The sequence below is a fragment of the Phaenicophaeus curvirostris genome, chromosome 12 (assembly GCF_032191515.1).
Source record: "Phaenicophaeus curvirostris isolate KB17595 chromosome 12, BPBGC_Pcur_1.0, whole genome shotgun sequence".
Classification (NCBI taxonomy): domain Eukaryota; kingdom Metazoa; phylum Chordata; class Aves; order Cuculiformes; family Cuculidae; genus Phaenicophaeus; species Phaenicophaeus curvirostris.
Genome location: NC_091403.1, coordinates 21,042,651 through 21,064,890, shown reverse-complemented (window position 1 = coordinate 21,064,890; position 22,240 = coordinate 21,042,651). Strand labels below are relative to the sequence as shown.

At 50.3% G+C, this 22,240-nt stretch overlaps 1 protein-coding gene across 2 annotated transcripts in view; it reads right to left on the bottom strand.

Moving 5' to 3' along the window:
• The window catches only part of ITGA11 (integrin subunit alpha 11), a 44,926-nt gene extending 23,141 nt beyond the window's left edge, over positions 1 to 21,785 (bottom strand). For both annotated transcript variants that reach the window (XM_069866589.1, XM_069866590.1), the window contains exons 1-5: positions 21,610 to 21,785; positions 15,033 to 15,144; positions 4,097 to 4,206; positions 2,179 to 2,270; positions 1,270 to 1,384 (exon numbers count right to left, since the gene is read on the bottom strand). In XM_069866589.1, coding sequence (XP_069722690.1) covers positions 1,270 to 1,384; positions 2,179 to 2,270; positions 4,097 to 4,206; positions 15,033 to 15,144; positions 21,610 to 21,661 — 481 coding nt within the window. In that variant the 5' untranslated portion in view covers positions 21,662 to 21,785. The remainder of the gene's footprint in view (positions 1 to 1,269; positions 1,385 to 2,178; positions 2,271 to 4,096; positions 4,207 to 15,032; positions 15,145 to 21,609) is intronic.
• Between the last annotated feature and the right edge of the window lie 455 nt (positions 21,786 to 22,240).

The following is a 22,240-nucleotide window of genomic DNA, read 5'->3' as shown; positions in this document are numbered from 1 at the left end:
CACACTTCAAAGAGTGGCCTGCTGCAGGCAGGATCCGGCCTCCGTTCCTCCCGCAGAGCGATGCTTTACCCCTGAGTCACTCCTCAGCCCTGCCTGCACTCGCCGTGTAATCCAAGTTGGGCATTTCCTCCCCTCCCAGTTAAATTCTCAGCAACAAGGCAGCCAAAAATCCCAGCGAGGACCCCAGGGCTCGGCTCAGCAGCGTGAGCCTTGAAGGATTTAGGCAGTCAACTGGTTTTCAGTGGTGGAAATTACTCAGTGTCCGCTCTCCGCTCTCTATCTTGCTTATATTTTCATAGCATTATTCAAAGAACCAGAAGACGCTGAATTTCCAATGAGAGGTATTTGTTGATTGCCCTTATCATCGACTGTAGGCATTCATGGGTTAGTGCATCCATGGACTGGAGTCTCACATGGGTCACTCCATCACTGTGCTCCTCCACCAGGACCACATCAGGCATGTACCACCATCTCGATCCTCTGTTTACTCCAGGACCCAGAGAGATGAGCCAACACTCTGCATCCCTCTTACTAAATGATAACACTCTGCTCACTAACCACCTTCTCTCTAAAAGGCCAATTACCCTTTGCAGTGAGGGCTAAAATCATTTACTGGTCACAAATACAGAAGTGATGCTGAGAAGCTGGTGGTGGGCTCTGCCTTTACTGCCTCTGCCACCCAAAAGCTCCGTTTTCCCATGCCCTATCCTATGATGTGAGTTACTGGGCATCAGATGAGTGATGGATCTGGGGCATCACACCTCGTGCCTGGCTGGGGCAAGGAGTTTCTGGGAGCCCTGAAGGTGGAAAGCACATTTCTGCAATTTCTTACCACCTACAGGAAAGCCAGGAAGCTTATTTAATACCTCAAAATAAAACCACGTACCCAAATTTACAAATTTTGGCCAAAATATTTAGTTTTCAGTCAATAAGCTCTTTGTTTTGTGCGGCCAAGGTCTGAATTCTTTCCCTATTTTGCCTTCCTAGCTGCGCTGATAAAATATTCTGGATGCTTTCATTTCTGGGTTTGGAAGAAGAATATATTTTTTGTCTTCCCCGAGCGTCAATCAAAAGGAAACGGTTACCAGATGTCTGTGTACATAACCCACATCAAATCACTTCCCTGCAACCCTTTCCTCTGCTCTCTTGCCTTCGCTTAAACACTGACATCGCTTTGTTTTTTCAATGGGACTGAAGCGATTAGAGAACAGAAATTCCCTCTGACTTCAAAGGCAGGGTTAGAGCTGCAGGGCAGATTGTTTCCCGTACTCTGCAGAGCCGGAGCCACTGTCTTGGAGAACCTGAAGTTGGCGTTGACGCGGGAGCACATGCCGGTTGTGTAGTAGGAGCTCCCGCACTCGTGGGACCAGAGAGGGCTGCAGGCCTGGGGGAAAAAAGCAGGGATCAGCAATGGGGTTAAAACTGCCACTTTTCAATTGCTGCTTTGCTGTGCTGTCCTCTCCTTTGGCAGCTTCTTCCCTACGGAAGACGACAGGGAATGAGGCTTGGATCAGAAACGGCTTGGCCAGCAGGGCCAGGGAGGTTCTTCTCCCTCTGGACTCGGCCCTGGTGAGACCGCTCCTCGAATCCTGTGTTCAGTTCTGGGCCCCTCACCACAAGAAGGATGTTGAGGCTCTGGAGCGAGTCCAGAGAAGAGCAACGAAGCTGGTGAAAGGGCTGGAGAACACGTCTTAGGAGGAGCAGCTGGAGAAGAAGAGGCTGAGGGGAGACCTCCTTGCTCTCTACAACTACCTGAAAGGAGGTTGTGGAGAGGAGGGAGCTGGGCTCTTCTCCCAAGTGACAGGGGACAGGACAAGAGGGAATGGCCTCAAGCTCCACCAGGGGAGATTTAGGCTGGACATTAGCCAAAAATTTTTCAGGGAAAGGGTCATTGGGCGCTGGCAGAGGCTGCCCAGGGAGGGGGTTGAGTCACCTTCCCTGGAGGTGTTTAAGGGATGGATGGACAAGTTGCTGAGGGACATGGGTTAGTGTTTGATAGGAATGGTTGGACTCGATGATCCGATGGGTCTTTTCCAACCTGGTGATTCTATGATAAATCTGAGAGGTGTGTTTGCACATCTCCACACACTGAGGTACGTCCCCCGGTCCTGTACGTGCACCCCGCAGAGATCGCCCCGTGCAGGGAGGTCAGGCTGCACTGGAGCCCCCATTGCTCACCAGAAAGCTGTTGTCCTTGGGGTTGGTAGCCAGGCTGAGGCCGAGGCGCATGTTGTCCTTCCTCTCGGAGACGTTGGAGAGCGTTACCCGTCCTTCGGAGAGAGGATGTGGTTAGGGACAGCTGCCGGGCAGGGATACCGGGCACCAAGCCCAAGTCCCTGTGGTGTTCCCCGGCATCTCTGGAGCAAAAGGGAACCCAGCTGAATGCTGGAGGAGAGCTGTCTCTGCCTCCTTATGCTGCAGACTTTGTGTTTCTGTTTTTTTTGGCAGCAGTTGTCAAGATAAGAACTGTTCTTTTTCTCAGATGCCACAACCAAGAAACAGAAAAGTCTTCTAGGGAATGAAGCTGCGAGTCAGAGACAGCATCTCTTACGTAGCCAGTCTTTAGAAAGAAACCATTCTGAGCGGCTCTAACATCACATCGTTCACTGCCAGGCCAGAAAGCACTTAGTGGCCAATTTATATTTGCGAGTTGCTCTCGTCTCCCGTATCTCAACCCAGAAACTGGGAACAACCCCCAAGGCAGCCCTGTTTCTCTGTTAATGCAAATATATCATTTGCCTGTGACACAAACACTACCTAACCCTGCCGTTCCTCCACTGAGCAATGCGGCTCCTCGTGACTCAGGGCTCCCCGCTTTGATGTTTCGCCCAAGAAGCAACTTGTTGCAGCCCCAGCTCTCACTGATGTACCCAGAGCTTGCTCTGACCTGTCCTCTGCAGCAAAGCCAGAGGATGAGGGGCTTTAGCCCACGTTATAAACCCTCCAGGCTGCCAGCTGCAGGTGCTGAGGCCCCGTGTCCTGCTTTGGTACCCAGGTACCCTCCACCTTGCAACCACAGCCCTGCCGTGGGGAGCAGAAGATTGCTTTTCAGCAAGATTCAAATTTACCCACAGAAGAGATTCATTTCCTTGAAGAAACTCAATGTTCTCATAGCAAATAACAACAAAAAAAAAAAAAGGAAAAAAAGAAAATAGTGTTAAAATAAAAGAAAAGATTTGGAGCCAATTAATCAAACATTGCAGATGATCCAAAGTTCTGTCTCTCTTATCAGTTCTGGTAGAGACTCAGGATGGTTGAGATTCATAACGATGAAAAATTAAGTGGCAACAGCTGCTCCAGGGTTAAAAAATCCCAGCCTGTGCCCCAAAGCCCAGAGGGTCTTCTCAGGACCTGAGAAAGTCCCCAGCTCTCACATTCCCTGCTGAGACAGGGATGTGCCTGTCCAATGTCCCACTTTGGGCAGCAAAGGGGACTTGCCCCCTCGTGCCTTGCACTGCCCCAACCTGGGGAGGGCACATCCTTATATCATCACAACATTGTGCTGTTGGCGTGGTTGGTGCTGAACCAGACCAAGAAATCCCAAGAAAGAGCTTGTTCTCTCCATCTGAGGAGATAGGATCAAAGTGTCTGCAGGACTGGAGCGTCTCTGGGATCTCTCGTCCTGCAGCGTTGGGCCCTAGGGGTATGGAGGAGGGCGATAATTCCCTAAATACCAAATCAGCTTGGACCAGGCTGGATGCTGGAAGAACCTGCCCATGTCCAGGGAATCTGCCGTGGTGGGCACGTCATGCAATCATCCCCAGAGAGGGAATACGGACACTCTCCATGTACAGTCAAGTATTTGCTAGTGGCACCATTATTCATTGATAAGTTTATCCTGAGCATTTAATAAACCAGTTTAAGCTGTATTAAATAAGTAACGTTTTTACTTATTCCAGTTCGCTTGATTCTACCTCAACGATGCCTAAAGCTCAGCACCAGAAATAACATGTCAAAAAATTCCCTACCTAAAAATCCTCCTAAAACACGCAGTCCTCATGCTTATGGGGACAATCTGGGCACCTTTCCGAACCAGAGCAGTGACAAAAAGCACCACGTTACAAACACCCAGTTCCCCTCACTGCCCCGCGGGTACCTAGGTTGAGTTTGGTGCAGTTGCTGTGGGTGTCGCTGGTCACCAGGCATTTGTAGACATCTCCTGTCTTCTGCTGGCCGTTGGTTTCGTAGGGAGCTCCCACCACCAGCCTGTGGGAGAAAGGGGTCTGTCAGCTCCAAGAGGCTGGATGGGAGACATGGGACCAGACCCACAGCCACCATCGGAGGGGAACCACCCCAGGAAAAAGGATTCCCCAGCCCGTGTCCCCAGCTTATGGTCTAGGAGGTGTCAGGAGAGGGTCCCTTGATGGGAGGACACCATTGTTCCCCTGACCTGACTCAGCGCCAGCAGTAACAGCACGATTTTGACTTCCCCTCCGCACAACAGCAGGCAGCAACAAGCCAGCGGACGATGTCTCACTGCTGCTTGGAAGTAACGGCCATCAGATGAAACGGGGGCAGCAAATGAATGCCTGGCAGCAAGAGAGGTCTGTGAAACCACCCGATGGCTCAAGGAGGAGCAGTGAAGCCACCCCACCACCTCGGCTCACGGCCAGCACCAGCACCGACCCTTTAGCATCCATCTGGGGGCCCGTGGTGGGCATGACTGTCCCTGGGGAGTGGGGAACGGAGTTGTCTCTCCTCATCGCTACTTCAGGTAGGGATCTTTTCCTTCCAGGATTGTCTTCAGGACTTGAGTGTGTAGGAAGGAGTCCTGCCTAGCAGGAATAGCAAGGAGCTGGTGTAGCATTAGCTGCAACTCATACTGGGATCCGTGGTGAATTTTGCCCAATAAAGAGCTGAAAAAGTAAATTTCCAGGGATTTTGCTCCAACCTGGGGCTTTTCACTTATGAGTGGCCCAGAAGAGTACATTTGGATCCCCAGGTCAGCAGCAGCTGAGGACATTCAGCCTCAATCTGTTCTTTAAAATAAGAGTAGCTGATGAAAACACATACACCATCCAGGGTGCAGGGCACCAGTCAGGATGTATCTGGGACATCGCAAGCATTCTTCTCACTTTTTCTTGTGGGCTTGACCAGAATAGTACAAAGCACCAAACCAAAGGAGGAGGAGAGCAGGACCTGAGGAATTTGACCATTCCTTCCAGGCTAGTTCAAAAATACCCCGAACCACGAGTTATTGGCGTCTTCTGCTCCCAATGTGTTAGCCCAGAATAAATCTGCTCCACTGCCTTTTTGGTTTTTTTTTTTTTTTTGGCTTTCAAAATCCTACCGGTGGATGCAACCGTCTGAGGCCGGATCACCAGATAAACAGGACCTCTTTTGTTCTACTCCACCCTACCCAGCAGCTGGCGCAGCGACCATCCCCAGCACAGATGTTCCCTGTTTAGACCAGAAATGGCCATTCTTTTAAAACGCTGCTTCTACAAAGACACTGAACACTCATTCTTTTATTCCCTTGCTAGAAAATGGAATTGCTCACCAAATTAAGAGCTCTGAAATCCAAGCAGCATTAAAGGATTCTCATGGAAATGCTTCCTGTCTTACAGCTTCATTGCTAATGAGCAGATTAATTACGGGAAAATAATAACCGTCTGGATCTGTCCCCATCCAGAAGCTCAGGGAAATCTGGTACCTTCGCCCTGATGCGTACAAGGTGTTTGCTTATGTCCCTCTGCCACATTCTTGAAGCCCATTTACTCATGGTCAGAGAGGGGGAGAGGTGGAAACTGTAAAATGTAATGAAAGGGTGTGGGAGGGGGAGAAAAAAAACTTTGAAAAGAAATAAAGTTCAGGCACGTTAGAAGATGATGTTCTCATTATTAAATTCTCCATTCCAATAGAAGAATTTAACCTAAACAAGATATCATACGAACTTCTCAGAGCACCTCCACCTTGATTCCCTTCCTACATTACAACAGGAAAATCCCAGCTAAGACTTTCTCATTAATTAATATTCACATGTTAATAGTGTTACTCTAATCGTTAATAAATATTCCTGAACAGCAGTGCTTATTAGGTTGAAGCATTTCTTTCAAACGCAAGGAAATGATGAGGTAAAACCACCCACCCCTCAGTTTCCAGCCCTATGTCGGAGCTGGGAGTTCAAAGAAAGCCCAAATATTTATGGATGCAGCTGCCATAAAGGCAAGAGGGTTGTGAAGCTCATGGAAACAGAACTTTTGCCTCCCAAAGACGGCGGCATCGTTTTCTCTTTTTGGTTAAATTTAAGTGATTAATTAGCTGAAGCTGTCAAACTCTCACAGAAACTTAATAGCTCCGGGAAAAGGCTCTTCCAGCTGTTTGGAAAGTGCTGGTGGGAGGGATGCTCTAAGTGTTCTCCGAAGGCAGCTGTCAGAGACGCTGCTCTACTCACCATCTCACAGGTTGCTTACAAACCGCTTCCTTTACTTTGTGGTTTGTATACGTGGGCTCTAAACGTTTCTTTTTCTTGGAAAAAATCACCCATATCCCATTGGAGCATCCTGCTGCAGCAGGGAGCCATCTCGTGCTCCATCCTCGCTCTCCCAGTCCCCACGCACCCTTAGGTCACCCCGAATCTCCCCTGGCGCGGAGGATTGCAACCCCCTCCTAGCCACAGCCTGATGCTAAACAAGCAAAGCTTCCAGCGAAGAGGGAAGTGACAGGCCCTCGCGTCATCGCTTGGCTAATAAATGAAGCTTTAACAGAAAATAAGAACCAAACAAGCCCGCCCTCGCCTTCCTTTTCATGTGCTCCTTATGGGGAAAACAAAAGGAAAAAAGAAAAAAACCCACACATTTCTGCTTGGAGAAACGTGTCTGAAGATGTGTTTTTAACTTTCGTCCTGGGGTAAAAATGCAAAGAAAAAGGAAAATCAGGCTGCTGGTGGAAATACCCAAGGAGCCTCTGCTCTGCCTGAGCAGGGAGGGGAGCGGAACCTCAACTCCTGCACCTGCACCGGGTCCTGCTTCCCAGGGCTGGAGCACAAACCTTATGAGAAGTGACTGAGTGAACTGAAGCTATTTAGTCTGGAGAAACGGAGGCTGAGAGGAGACCCTGTCACTGTCTGCATCTCCCTGAAAGGAGGTTGTACGGAGGTGGGTGCTGGTCTCTTCTCCCAGGTGACAGGCAATGGGACATGAGGAACTGCCCTCAAGCTGCGCCAGGGGAGGTTCAGATTAAACATCAGGAAAAATCTCTTCCCTGAAAGGGTTCTTAAGCACTGGCAGAGGCTGCCCAGGTAGGAGGTGTGTTCCCCATCCCTGGACATGTTTAAAAGATGGGTAGATGAAGTACTCAGGGATCTGGTTGAGTAGTGGACTGGTACAGTTGGACTCAATGATCTCAAAGGTCTTTTCCAACCAAACAATTATATGATTCTATGATTTAGAAGAGATCTTAGGAAAAATGTTTTGCTGTGAGGGTGGGGAGGCCCTGGCCCAGGTTGCCCAGAGCAGGGGTGGCTGCCCCATCCCTGGAGGGGTTCAAGGCCAGGCTGGATGGGGCTTGGAGCCCCTGATCCAGTGGGAGGTGTCCCTGCCCATGGCAGGGGGTGGACTGGATGGGCTTTAGTGTCCCTTCCAACCCAAACCATTCTATAATACTATGAATTTCTGCCTATTGGCCCTAAAATGCTGTTGGCTTTTACCTGCACGTTCTCCTGCCAGGACTTTATCAACCAGCATCTTTGCCTGGACACAGCTCAGCCCCTTCCCCACATGCACAATGATCCCCCAACTCCAGAGACCCCTCAGCCTTTTCGCTTCCAGCAAATTCCTGACTTTTTAAAGGGCAAACCCCACCCTACCCAGCACAACAGACTCCCTGGGTGCATTGCGGAGTTCATTTTGAACCTTAAGATGTTTTGATTAAAGGGAAAGCAATCAGGAAAGGAAGGTATGTCTAGCTGGTGATCCGGGAATGCAGGGATTAGAGAGGAATGGAGAAGCAACTATGCTTTTCACAGGGTTTTTCAATCAATGGGACACTTAATCTCCTGCAAGGCAAATTCAATTGCAGTTAATTTATTCAAGATGGAACTGGATGAAGATGTGATTAAGGAGGTTCAGGAAAGTGAGAGTTCAGCTGTGGAAAACTTTAAATGGGATTGGGGCTTCTTGGAGGGAGTGTGACAGAGAAATGGGCTTTGAAATGTTCTCCTCCACAGTAGAAAAAAAATACCTTGTGGGAGCCCAAGGAGAGGCAGGAACGGCAGCAGAGTCAAAGAGATGGTGACACAGGAGGATGGGGGACCTGAAAATGAGTCTTTGGTCTGACAGCAGCTTTCTACATGGCCTCTAGCAAATTGCTTTGTCAATTTGTGGTGGTATTTTTATCTTTAATTACAATACAGCTCCACTGGAGAGCACAGGCAATGCAGGATGGCTCTGCTGATGGAGGAAGACCCCATCACCTTGCATGGTGAGTACTCGCCAAACCTCTGCTCTGGACAGTTCTGCTCACCACAAGCAGAGAAGACTTGTGTGTGGGTGACCAAGGGGCATCCTAAACCCACAAACATCCGCAGCTGAGTGCCAGATAACCTCTAGCATTAATCATAGAATAATTAAGGTTGGAAAAGACCTCTACGGTCATCTAGTAGCACATCCTTGCTTCGAGGTTTGGGTCCCACTGACCTCGCAGTGCACGGTGCAAACAACCAGGTTCAGACCCTGACCCACTTCTGGACATGGACATTGTCCCCATCCCTATTTGTCCTGCACACGGAGTGCCTGCAGAAAGCTGCCACCAACGCACACAAGCACCCCTTGACTGTTGTTTTTAAAGGCCGATCAATGTTTTCTCGGCATAACAACAAACCCTCTCATTGCAAAATGAAACATAAACACCACTGTCATTTACCCAGCAGTTCCACGTGCCGGGTTGGGACAGGAATGGATCCTGCTAATTACACAGCCCGTTCCCACAGCGTGTCTCCAAACCCCTCCTTTGGCTGGGGAGGGACCAGTAGGACATCTCATAGAATCATTAAGATTGAAAAAGACCTTCGAGCTCACCGAGTCCAGCCATCATCCTAACCCCACCGTGCCTACTAAACCGTGTCCTGAAGTGCCACATCTACATGGTTTATGACCACCTCCAGGGATGGAGACTCCCCCACCACCCTGGGCAGACTCTGCCAGGGCTTCACTGCTCTGTCAGTAAAGAAACATTTCCTCTATCCAATCTAAACCTCACCCAGTGCATCTTGAGGCCGTTTCCTCTCATCCTCAAGTCTCCCTCCATGCCAAGCAGCCACATCACGGGAACATCTCTGAGGGGATCCAGCACTATGACACAAAAGCAAACAGGGTCCAAGCCCTGTGCGCTGCTGCAGCAATTACACACCCATTGCAGGAGGCAAAATTACTGGTGCTCTCCTTAAAATAGCAGATGACAGGCATGTTGCAAAACACGTCTGAGGACCTCGCAGAATATTGTGGTCAGCAGTAATGATACTTTCTTGTTCTTCCTGGTGTAATTTTTTCCCTTTTACTCAGGGATATTGTAATAAAGAGGTGTTTGGTGCCTGCATGCAAGGTCTGTCAGTGATTCTTGGCCCAGCTGTGGGTTTCCATGGCAGCAATCAGAGATGCACCTTGATTTTCTGTGTAGGCTGCATGTGTCCATCAGCCACGCAATCTCTGGTTTTCTTCTGAAGGGTTCCAAAGCGAAAACTGACCCGCGCCTCCTGTCCTTAACAGGTGCCTCTTGCTTCCCCCAGTCACCCATTATCACCCCACCCATACATTTGCACATTGGAGGCACCATTAGGTGACCAGCTCCAATGTTACAGCTCCATCCAGCTGCCCTTCAGTGCTCTGAGACCAGGGCACCAAGCCCCCAGCTCTAACTAATGAAGAAGTGATTGCAAAGGACTTTTTATGGGTGGATAATATGGGCTAGGAAGGAGCAAAAGCCCCTTCCCTTCCTAGTGATCTTCATATCTGAGGCTATAGATATTTTGCAGCACACGTGTTGTGGTGGCACAGGCAGGACCTGCCATCCACCCGCCTCCAGCCTCCCTCAGTCTCACCATGGCAGAGATGCTGGGATCTTAGGACTGTGACTAGATGCTAACCCTATAGTGGAATGATGATGCTTTAAAAAACAAACAAAAAACAACAACAAAACCAAAAACAAGCAACAAAACCACAAAGGAGCCAATTCTCCCTCTATGCCTCATGGACCTGGCTGCTGAGCCTCATCAAGGTTGGGTTGGATGGGCCTCTGAGCAACCTGATTGAGCTGAAGACGTCCCTGCTCACTGCAGGGGGATTCAACTAGGTGGCCTTCATGGTACCTCCCAGCCCAAACCGTTCTATGATTCTGTGGTGTTTAATGGGTCTCCTTCAGTCTGAAATCCTGGTGCACTTCAGAGGTGGAAGCCCCTCCGTGCATCACAGCAAGCAAAGGTAAATTTTCTGTCTCCTGCAGGGAAATCTGGATGGAATTGTGGGGACACCCAGGAGCCCAGAAACTGCAGTGCAGCTGCTCTCTGCCTGTCAGATTTATTGTGCAGCCCCATTCACCATTTCTGCACGTGCCTCCTGTTGGGTCCTTCGAGGGAAAGAATACTGACTGTGGTTTTGCTTTCTTGGCTGGGCAGGGTGGCAGAACTTTCCCTTCCTCTTTCAGCTTGCCATCAACCATAGAGAGCATCAATTGAGAGCTTCTGGTGCAGACTGGGTTTGCCTGTGAGGGAACATCCTCCTAAGAGACCCTGTTTTCTGCAGGTCCTATGGAGAGTAACACCAGACTACACCTATTTTTCCAATTAGACCAATTTTTTTTTTAATAAATCAATAAATAATAATGAAAGGGGCTCACTGGCTGATGCAAACCAACCCCAGAGCCTGTGACAACTGCACTGTTTTACGCTAAGGAACATCTGCCCCAGGATGTCAGATGTTCCATGCCCTCCAAGGTGAACGTGCCCAAGCAGAAGCAGCCCCAAGGAGCCCAGCAATGCCAATAACACAGCCTACATGATTTTCTGCTCAGAAAGACCCTATGTGTGCCAGAAACAGGCAAACCTTGGACAGGGATGATGGGGAGGGCTGCTACAGCATCCCGCACCCTGCGGTCAGCCCATGCCTGCAGCCCCAGCGCGCTGGGAGGGAGAGACAGGAGCAGACATTATCCCTGCACCAGAGGAATGCTTTGCAGTCCTGTACCCTTTCACCAAAATAATCCAAGCACTCGGGTACTGGCCAAGCCACAGGAGAATTACAGCCAAGAAAGCCTTGCAGTAGTAGGGAAATAGCAAACCCTTTAACTGTTTTTCCAGATCAGCACAATTATAGCTTTAAATCCACCAAGCAGATATTTCTCTCTTCTCCCCCTCCTTTTCCTTTTGGCCCTGCTCAGACTGGAAACGTCATGTCTGTGCCTGGAGAAGTTACGGAGCTGGGGGCTCAGGGCTATCCTGCTCTGGGCACCCTTGGAAGTGTGGGGGCTAACCCTGGGGTGCTGGCAAGGATGAGATCTTGCTGAGGGTTGTGGGGAACTGCAACCCCCCTGTTCAAAGGAGTCAAACCCCGTACCGAGGCTTTGCAGCATCTCTTTGCTGCAAAGGGGCAGCACGAGACACAAGCTCAGGAGGGAGAGAGCAGCCAGAGAGCATCCAGCACCCCAAATGCAAGACTCTCAGCCCATGAACCTCATTTGCCTGCCAGTGCAGCTTGGGACCCGCTCCACAGCCGTGCCACCTCGCCAGCAGCATCAGCGAAGCTCTGGCCTCAGCCAGCTCAGGAACGCTATATTTATTATTTTTATGACTTCTGAAGGCTAATGGATGTTTATTCCCAGGCTTTCCTTCCACAGACAGTTCTCAAGCTTCATTTTTTGCATAGCTGGAAGCTTTCAATCCACAGACACAAGCCAACACGGGGCAGCGGTCCCGGCACTTGCTGCGTGGAGCATCGCGGCTGCTGCCATCTGCCCCGTGGTGGCACAACCAACACCCAGCCCCTTTCCCCTTTCCTGCTTCTGAACTGGGCTGTCTGGGTGGCAGTGAAAAGCTGAGGCCAGTGGCTGGAATGTCCTCCCATGCATGTATGGGAGGAGGGAACGGGTCTGTTTGTCCTTCCTTAAGGAATGATATAGCTCCTGCTCATGGGACAACAGGCAACAATCAAGAAACGCAACTGGAAGAGGGGAGATAAAAGATGGAAGGGACTTATTTTTTCCCCTTTTTTACGCAAGTTTAGATGTTTAAGAACACCGTCTCCCCAAACTCAAGGTGATTCTGGTTTGTGTTTGCCCCAAACACGCATGCACATAGAGGAGAGAGCGCACGGGGAAGGAAGCTTCCACGCCTGAGGGACACACGTCCCACATGCATTTGTAGAAACTCTTTACTTGTTTGAAAACTAGCGTTTTGCTTAAATAAATCTCTCCACAGCAACAAATATGCCTGAATTCATGTTATTTAGACCCTAGATTCCCTTCCCAAATGGCATGAATCGAAGTATGACTCAGGACAGAGGAACACTCCAAGCCAAGTCACCCCTTCAGGTCAACACCACGATCATCTCTAGTCTTGCAGAGAGTCCTTCTACCTGTCCTTCCACCAAAAGGCCTTCCAGACCACTTTACCCCAAGCACAGGAGCATGGGGAGCTCCAATTTCACCTGAGATTTTAGAATAGAATCATTAAGGTTGGAGAAGAACTCTAAGATCATCCAGTCCAACACCACCATGCCTACTAAACTACGTCCCAAAGTGCCACATCGATATGGTTTTTTAAACACCACCAGAGCTGGTGACTCCACCACTTCCCTGGGTAGCCTCTTGCAATGCTTCACCACTCTTTAAGCAAAGAGACCTTTCCTAATATCCCACCTAAACCTCCCTCAGGTGTCCAGCCCTGGGAATTTGGGATGCTCAGACCCTGTCATGCCAGGCACTGCTTGCTGTGCCTGCACAGGGAGTGCTTCGGGGCAGCGTAGCCGCTGCCTGGCTGCTCTGCATGAAGCTACAGTGCACGTTAGGATGAGTTTTGGTAGCTTGTTGTCATTTTTTCCAATCACAAACTTGGAGAAGGCACTTGGGTTGCACCTCCAGCTTAATGAAAAAGGGAGCAAAAGTGTTGAGAGGAAGGTCTGAAAGCCACTCACTGCTCTGGAAGACCGTGAGGAGAGAAAAGCCACCCCATGAATCAAGGAGCTTTTTGAGCACTATACATCCAAGTGTTTTTTTCCCCCTTGTGTTTAATAATCTGAATTCTTTCCTCCCACATTTTCCACTATCAGGGTTGCAGTTACAGCCCCCAGGTGCAAACGGTCTGGCTCCCTCCCGGGAAGATTAGAAAGAAGAAAATTGTCACAACTAAAAATATACCTAGAGAATAGTATATGTAAAGTGTGTGTACACTCAAATACGTATCCATCCATCTATCTATCTATCCATCCATCTGAAAATACATGTAAAAGCTGGTTTGAAACCCTTCTAAATCCATCCACGCTAGCCAAAAGCAGCATTAAAAGATTGAGACTGAAGGATAGGTGCCAAAGTCCTCAGATTCCATACTTGGTATTTGGCAGCTGGTTTCTGCACGTTGTTATAACCATCGCTCCTATACGATCCCCTCTTCTGAGATAACCATTTAGCTTCCCTGAACTCTTCTGCATTTCAGGGGATTTTATTGAGCTCCTCTGGGATGGTATTGAAGGATACTCGTCTGGCTTCTGCCTTACTGGCAACTGGGGTTTCATCTTAGCATCTCTGCTTCTGCTGCCAGCTCCTGGGGTTGGCCAAGGCTCGGCACAATTATTACCCTGCTCTCTCTGTACATCCTTGGTTTGTACTATAGATGTTTTGCTTGTTCAGTCATTTATCTTTTAACCAGAGTGAGTCATGGTGGCATTTTTTAACTGTGTACACATATTTAATAGACATTTTATACTACATAATTGCATATTCAAAGACATGCTGTACTTATGTAGATACGTACATTCATTCCGTGCAGATAACATCGGTTTTTTTTAATGCAGGGGAACCAACAGAGGAGAAAACTACAGCTGCGCCCTGCCTGATATTAGCAGGAGAGATGTGAGAAGGGCCAAAATAAGCCAGAGCTGGTCTTTGCTCCAGTGTCCTGCTGGGAAAGAGGGTAAAATCCTCTTTTTGCTGGTCCCCAGGAAAGCCAACCCTTGGTCACACCATCAGTGATGGTGGCAGCTTGAAGGCACGAGAAAAAAAGCACAAGAGCCCCTACATGGCATGGAAATTGCCTAAACCAGCACCAGCAAAGCTCACAGGAATGCAGCACAGATGTGATTTTTGAATTTCAGGGGTAACCATTTGTATTAGTTACAGATTTGCCTGCTGCCTTGTGCCTGGCTGTTGTCCCCCTGTGGAGCAGATCCATCAACTCCATAGCTGAGTTTTTGAGCTGCCCTCAGTGCTGCGGCATCCAGATGTGCTCCTGGAGAGCAGCAAGGGACTCTGCCAACATCTGTGCAGGATCTCCCAGTGGGAATCAGCCCTGGCAAGGAGCAAAACCTGCTGTGAAACCCAAAACCCGAGACAAGCCTGCCTGAGCGTCATCTCGCTCTCCTGAGAGACACGGGCAGGTCTGAGCATTTCTGCAGACCACAGGTCTTTGGTGGAAACTATATAAAATGGGATGGCCGCAACCCAAAACGGAGATGGGTTTCCAGTCAGCATTGGAGGCTGGGGGGCCCTGGGGAATCATGAACCTGCCTGAACCAAAGCCCTGTTCACAACACCTGCTGTCGAGAGGCAGCCAGGCAGGACCCAGAGCACTTCACCCTCCATACACACACGCCTATCAAACACAAATTAAGCTGTTAGCGCACACGTGAATCTCCTCTTTTTGAGAGAAAGAAGGTTTCTATTCTCTACTTGGCTTGGCACCAGCATCACCAAGAACAAACTTGGTTTTCCTTGGAGCTGGAGCACTGTCCACCCCAAACTGGTGGCTAGATAGAGCAGGAGGAGATATTAATCATTTCAGGCAAGTTGATTCTGATCACTCTTCAGAGGCTGGTGCACAGCTCACTTACCATTTCTTTCCCCCAATGTCGTGCTGCTGCACCGTGTACCCAAAATACGCCTCCTTAGAGCCAGCTATGATTTTTGGCCTCTTGGTGTCGATGTTGAAGGTGCTGCTGAACCCTGGAGAGAGAAGAAGAAAGATCCTGTCATCAGTCAAGGCGCTGAGATGGTAGGAGAAAAGACTAAGGTTGTTCAGACACTGAACAGGTCACCCAGAGAGGCTGTGCAGTATCCACCTATGGAGATATTCAAACCCCAACTCCACACAACCCTGGACAACCTGCTCCAGGTGACCCTGCTTGAAAGGGGTTGGACAAGATGATTTCTAGAGGTGCCTCCAACCTCAACTATCCTGAGAATGCCACACCTCCAAATGTATAATATGCCCCAGGAGGGTCCTACAAGAAGCAAGGGTGTTTTTACCCCATCACAGGATCTCTGTGGTACAGCATTCCTACAGCCAGCCACGCCGGAGAAGAGTTTGTGTGACCCAAAGCTCCCCAACCCCACCTCACCTGCAGCATCCCAGCACTCCTCTCTCCAGCACTGAACCCATAGGGAGGAAGCAGCCCCACGCCTGCAGCTTTAAGTGGGTTCGTTTAGGGTTAAGAGGCCACAGCTGCACAAGCCCTGCAGGGTGGCCCCCTTCCCCAGCCCACCTGCAAAGGGGCTTCACCCTGGTAGGTACTAATGTCCTCCCTGGGGCTGCTGAGCTGGTGCCCACCTCTACTACCAAAGCAAAAGACTGTTTCTCGTTTATTGTAAAGGAAAAAAATAAAAAAGGTGTGCCTGGTCTGGAACCCACTATCCCTCCCAGCTGTCCCCAAGGGTTTTGCAGTCCCGAAGAGTCACAGCTGGGATTCAAGGCAGAGAGGGGATTGGGGAAGGGCTGGATGAGTCTCTACAGGGCTGGAGCATTTTGAGGCTTTTAGAGATGCCCCTTGACCCATCCATGGGTGCAGAAGCTGCCCTGAATTGTGCCCACAGTCCTTCTGGGTGCTTTCAATGGCAAAATTGGCTGGGGGCAAAGACTAACCCCAGGCAGGGGGGAAGAGCACTCTCTGAGCTAGAGGGCTCATACGCTTTGTAGCCTCTATTACTGATAGCTGGAAAATGCTGCAGACATATGTCCCATATCCCATGGTCCATGTCCAGGTGATAGGGCAAGAGGAAACGGCTTCAAGTTGTGCCAAGGGAGGTTCAGACTGGATAGTTTTCTTTACTGAAAGGGTGTTGAAGCACTGGTAGAGCCTGCCCAGGGTAGTGCTGGAGCCTTCATCTCTGGAGGAGCTAAAAAAATGTGTGGCTGTGGCACTTCAGGACGTGGTTTAGTAAGCATGGTGGTGTTGGGCTGATGGTTGGACTCAGTCATCTCAAAGGTCTTTTCCAGCTTTAATGATTCTATGATTCTATATCCTATACCCAGCAGGTACCAGCCCACAATATCCCCATCTTTATCCAGGGATACATATATTTTGGCTCAGGCCAGCATCGTGCTCAAACATGCCATGGGTGCAAATGTTGCATGGCTCCTTGGGGAGGTGTTTTAATTTACAATAGCATTTTCCCATAGGTTTACTTTGAGCAGAAAGTAGCTGTGATTGCAAATAAAAGATCCTGGCATTCCGAGTAAGGATGGCTTTAAAAGCAGCAGAAGGATCACGTTTGGTATTTATAGGGGTCTAAAAGGGTTGTCAACAGGAGAGGCCGGGAATGCCTCTTCCCAGGCAGAAAAATTCAGGATGGAAAGTGCTTTATAGGTAGGAATGTTAGGGATAAAGCTAATTTTTTGCAGTCATAGGAACAGATCTGCAACGTTGGCTCTGTAAGCAAAGAATCACGGAATCTCTCCAAGGAAAGCTGAGGTAAGGAGCTTCAAAATCCTACAAAAAGAAATTCTAGAAAGCAGGGAAAAAGAAAAAAAAGGAGATGGTGTGGGGAGGATGGGAGCCAGAATATTTTGTGGTAGATTGACCTCATTTGACATCACAAAACAAATTAAAACCTCCTCTGAGTTAACTGTTACCCAGAGGAGGAGCGAAGACCATTGGGAGGAGGGATGGGCAAAGGAAGAAGGGAGGTTAGAGGGAGCTGGGAGCATCCCAGGGCATCACATCACTGCCACTGGTGAGGGGGGGAGACCCCCTGGATCTGGCTGGAAGAAGGGGACCTTTTGAAGAGGGGAATTTTGAAGTATTTCAAGCAAAATTCAGTTCTAGGTAATGCAGGAGGATCTTCATCACTTGGGCACAGAGCAAACGTCAGAGAGGATGCGATGGGATTTCTTCTGATTTTTTTGCATTGAGCAGTTTTCCTGCTGGGAAAGCAAAATGATCTTCAAGGAAGTTTCCAGGCAGTGGATGGAAGAGGAGAGGAAGTTCAGAAAGCCAGCAGATGTGGGTGCATTCGAGGTAGAAAGACAAAAAAAACCAAAAACCCAATCAGAGAATATTTAATCTGGCTGAAACTAATGGGAGATTTTTGAGAGGCTGCCAGAAAGATTTAGCAACCCGAAGAACTGAGTCTCATTTTCTTGTCAGGAATGACATCACTGTCATAAATAAGTGACCAAAAGCCACATGTTTTGCTTGCGATGCAGCCAAGTCAGGAAGCCTCAAATACCTCCTTTCTGAACTGGAACTTCTGTTGAGTCCAAACTTTTGATTCTTCTCAGGTCAAATATTGAAAAGGGAAAAAGCAAAACACATTTGGGAAACAATACTGGGAAAAAAAGCCACCTTTTTGGCCAAAAAGAATAAAAATAAATCCTCCATAGAAGGGAAACTTCTGGAAGGGGGGTGCTCCTGGGGCCCCAGAACCCTCCTCCTGCCTGCATCCTTCAGGCAGGTATCGGGATTCACCACTGGCAAAGGGATGCGAGGAAGGTACCAGCCCAGCCGTGCTTGCTGTGATGCCCCAGAGCTGCTTCTGCTGCTGCGAGAGGTTTTAGCTTGCTGCCTTTGCTCCAAACCTTTATGATTTAGGATGGAGCTGCCAGAAGAATTTCCTTATTTTTATTTTACTATGGGGAAAACGCAGCACCGTGCAAACCCAGCCCGTTTTGCTGGCCTCCAGCACTTTCACAGCTTGGGACAGGGTTTCTGGAGAGAGGCCGAGCCAACACGGGGCAGCAACATGGGTGGGAGAAGCATCTCAAAGGCTGTGGCTGAGTTCAGCCATGGGATCCTATGGCTGGGTCCACATGGGCTTTTCTGCCAAATTCCCCAGGGCAAAGGCAGCTTTGCCCACTGCCAGGCTGCTGCAGGTCCCTGATGTGGCATGGGAGGAGATAGAGGGCTTGAGGGCACCACAAGTGACCCAAGGTGAAGGATGTGAGAGGGACACAAGAACAGCATTTAGTGCTCCAAGCTCCCGCTTTCTTGCAGGGAGATGCTGGCTGGAGGAGCCCAGGAGCATGCGGTGGGGTGAAAAGCTCACATTTGCTAAAAACCTGGAGCATGCCGGGTTCAAGCATCTTAATCGGGCACTTTGAAACTCACCATGTTGTTCTCACTCTCCTTTCCTCTCTCACTGCCCGAGCCCACCCAGGTGAGGTGACCTCTGCAATGGGGCAGTGGGTCCGTGGACCCCAGCGCTGCTGCTCTGACCCACACATCCTCAGCACCCCTGGGGATGCCACTGGGACCCCTGGCATCCCCTCCCCACCACCACCCGAGCTCTAGTGTCACTGGATGCTCCTCTGCAACCCATCTGCCACGCACATTACAATTTCTTTTCTTAGAATTGAAATGTTTGGCTTAACTAGAAAAAGTTTAAACTTTATATAGGGTATTTGGGCAAAAACTAGGAGGCCCCAAGAAGGAGCAGGATGAACCACGTGTCCCTGTGTTTCCCTCTAGCTTTAATTCCTATCAAACGCTCTTTGCCAAATGAGATACTGAAAGCACCGAATCCCTCTCCAGGTGGCTATCTCAAAGCCAGCTTTTGCCATCAGCTATTAGGAAACAACCTGGGGTTTGGTGGCTCCTGCAGTGGTGGATGAAGAGCCAGGGAACACTGAGGATGAACAGAGGATCAGTCATCGCTGCCTCGTGTGTTGTAACATTCCTGAGTACCCACAAAATCTCTGACTAACACCCCATCGCATTAGCTGTACGAGTATCTTGGGCTTCCATAATTCCAGCTTTCTGGCACCCCCGAAAACCAGCGAGGAGCCTTTGACAGACGAGTTTTGCAGCCCTAAGGAATGTATTGGTTATTGATTTCCTGGGTATTGATTAGCAATGATGCAAATGGCACCAGGAATAGTATCAGCCCTCTAACTGCCCCTTTCCCAGGAAGACACCAAGAAAGTGATAGGTTGAGGGGGATGTGCAGGGGGTTGGATTCTCAGAGCACTTGGCACTTCAGGGGTTTGTTTATTGAAACTTCCCTGGCTGGTGGATGGGCAGCTGGTAGGCAGGGGTCACTTACTCCACTACTGGGGCTGTGCACCCACACAAAATTGAGTGTCCACCATGAAAGCCTGGACTGGAGGGTCCCTTGGGACCTGGGACAATCCCAGGTGTGCCCCATGGAACAAGCATAATGGTTTTACCATTTGGTGACCCTTTAGGAAGGGAAGGAGCTTTCTCTTGAAGAAGAAAAACAGGTACGTGGGCTGACACAAGGGAAGTTACGGCATCTTAGCGCATCCTCCCTGGTTCCTTCTGGAAGTCACAGCTTCCCTTCCAGTGCACGGTGTCAGTGACCAACCAGGTGAACTGGTGAGAATGTATTTACTTTAAAAAGCCGTGGCTCAGCACCCCTTACACCAAAGCCTGAGGGAAGAGGAGCTGCCTGGATCTGCAGTTTAGGGATACCTTGGGTTGTCCCAGGATGGGCTGGCATGGAGGCACCGCTCTGCGCTCCTGCAAGGTTCCTGCTGGGAGAGAAGTGTCTGCCAGCTGCTGACAATGCCTGCCTCCTCCCTGGGCTCTGACAAGGAATAACCGAGCAAGTGCCTCTGGGGACTCCCAGGCTGCACGCAGGAAGATGCAAGAGCAGGGACAGAGTGCAGGAGGCTCCCCTGACGCAGGAGGAGAGTTTGCCCCAGGACAGGCACCTCGCCCAGGTGGCGAAGGGACCATTCCACGGATGAACATCCCAACCCAGCCCCTTCTGCTCAGCCCAGGGCCTTAGGGGGTTCCACACATTGTGGAAACTTGCTTTTAGTCTGGATGGCCAAACGCCAGCACTAGACCTCAGCAAAATAGACCAACCAGTAGCCACAACGCATCCCGGTCCAGAGACCACCACGGAGTGCTGGACACATTAACCCCTCTCTTGCAGCCACGCTGCCGTCACTGTCCACTCCAGGCACAGGTAGAAACACCCGTGGGCAGAAAGGCTGACGTGGAGGATTTCTGATCAGCCCTGGGCACAGATGCTGATTTGCCACATCCCTACTCTGCAACAACCATCATCGACCTAAGAGGATTTCTGATCAGCCCTGGGCAGAGACGCTGATTTGCCACATCCCTACTCCGCGATAACCGTCATGGATCTCTGAGCAGCATCTCTTTAAAGGGGAGTTCACCCCACGGACACGGTTGCCCACGTCAGCACGGCTGGGGCTGTGTGGCCGTCTCCACGCTGCTGTGATCACCCTCGGCAGCTCCACGCTCGCTGCCGCCATGCGACGCGCACACACATGTTCCCTATTAAGCACAGAAAGGAAGCTCCGCCGTGGCTCGCTTTAAAGGATCAAGCAATTGGAAAGGGGGAAAACCCCAAAAGTAGTAAAGATCCTCCCACCCTAGGTGCTTTTCCATCAGGATGTTCAGGAATATTTGCAGTGGCAGAAGCGCTGCGTGCTGGTGAGGAGGCGTGAGCCAGTGGCAGCGTTCTGAGTAGCAGGGAAAAGCTCTTTTTTCCCCCTTTGCAGCACCAAGTGGTCCCAGCCTGGCTGCTCCGAGCCTCGGCTGCGTGCGGGAGGATGCCAGATGTAACTGCAGCACAAATGACCACTGCTGGGGAGTGTCTTTCTGCAAGAAGCAAGCCCAAGCGCGCCAGCGAGGGACCAGCACGGAGCATATAGCCCTCTCCCACCCCAGCCCTTGGTAGGGCTCATCCCGCACACACTGAGCCATATGAGGGAGGCTGCATGCTCACTTCTTGAAACCAAATACTTGCCCCAAAACATCTCTTATTCAACCCCAAGCAATGTTCTTTTGCAGAGCCCCCTCATGTACAGCGGGGCAAACCACCTGTGGGTCACAAATGTTAAGTCTAGGTAGGGTCTGGCTTTATTCTGAGTGGGGTGGGGGGGAGCTTTTTGTTCCTCCAGCATCTTATCCTTCATAAAACTGCTCTCTAATCCCACTCCAAGTGCAGCCCAGCCGAGGAGGGGGGCCGGCAGGATGCCACGCTGCCCGTCTGCTCATTCCTGGGAGCCCATCAAAGCCTTCCATCCCTTTCAACTCCCCTTCGCCCTCCCTCCTGCTCCAGGGAAGACTTTTCCAACAGCCTTATTAACCCTGGGCTTTCTCCAGCACATTTCGCAAATGAGAAAAAGTTATTCCTGGTTGCTTTCCCCTTGCCTAGGGAACTGGGGTGGACGCAGTATGGGGAGTGGGTACTTACGGGGCAGGAGGCAGAGGGAGCAGGCGAGGAGCATCCTGCTGGGGAGGTCCATGGGAACGCTGGCTGCCCTGCTCCCTGGCCCCGAGCATCCGCGGGAGGCAGCCAGCCAGACTGGTAGCCTTGCTTGCAGAGCCCTTTTCTTATCCCCAGCCTTTCCCGGCTCCCTGACAGAAGGAGAGCATTGGGAGGGAGTGGGAGGGACGAGCAAAACTTGTAGGAGGTACAGCAGGAGAGGACGGGAGAGGGGACAGCCTTTGCACAGTCAAGGCACCCTTTAGGAATCGGCTCCCCAGCAGGACCAAGCTGATCAGGAAATTCAGCTGCAAGGCAGCACCCTGATCTTTTCCCTGCAGCACCCCACTGGGGTCCCCCAGGAGTCCCTTGCCCTGATGGAGGTTTGGTGATGGATGGAAGATATGATGGTTGTGGAGTGCCACCTCTGGCCACGGCTTCTCTGGTGCCAGCTCCATTCAGGTGACACCACTATTTGGGTGCCACTTCTACATGGATGCTATGTCCAGACACCTCTGCCCGGTGCCTCCTCTATTCAGGTGCCACCTCTGCTTAGATGCCACCTCTGCTTGGACATTACTTCCACTCAGTTGCCACCTAGTCTTGAGTGCTATGTCTG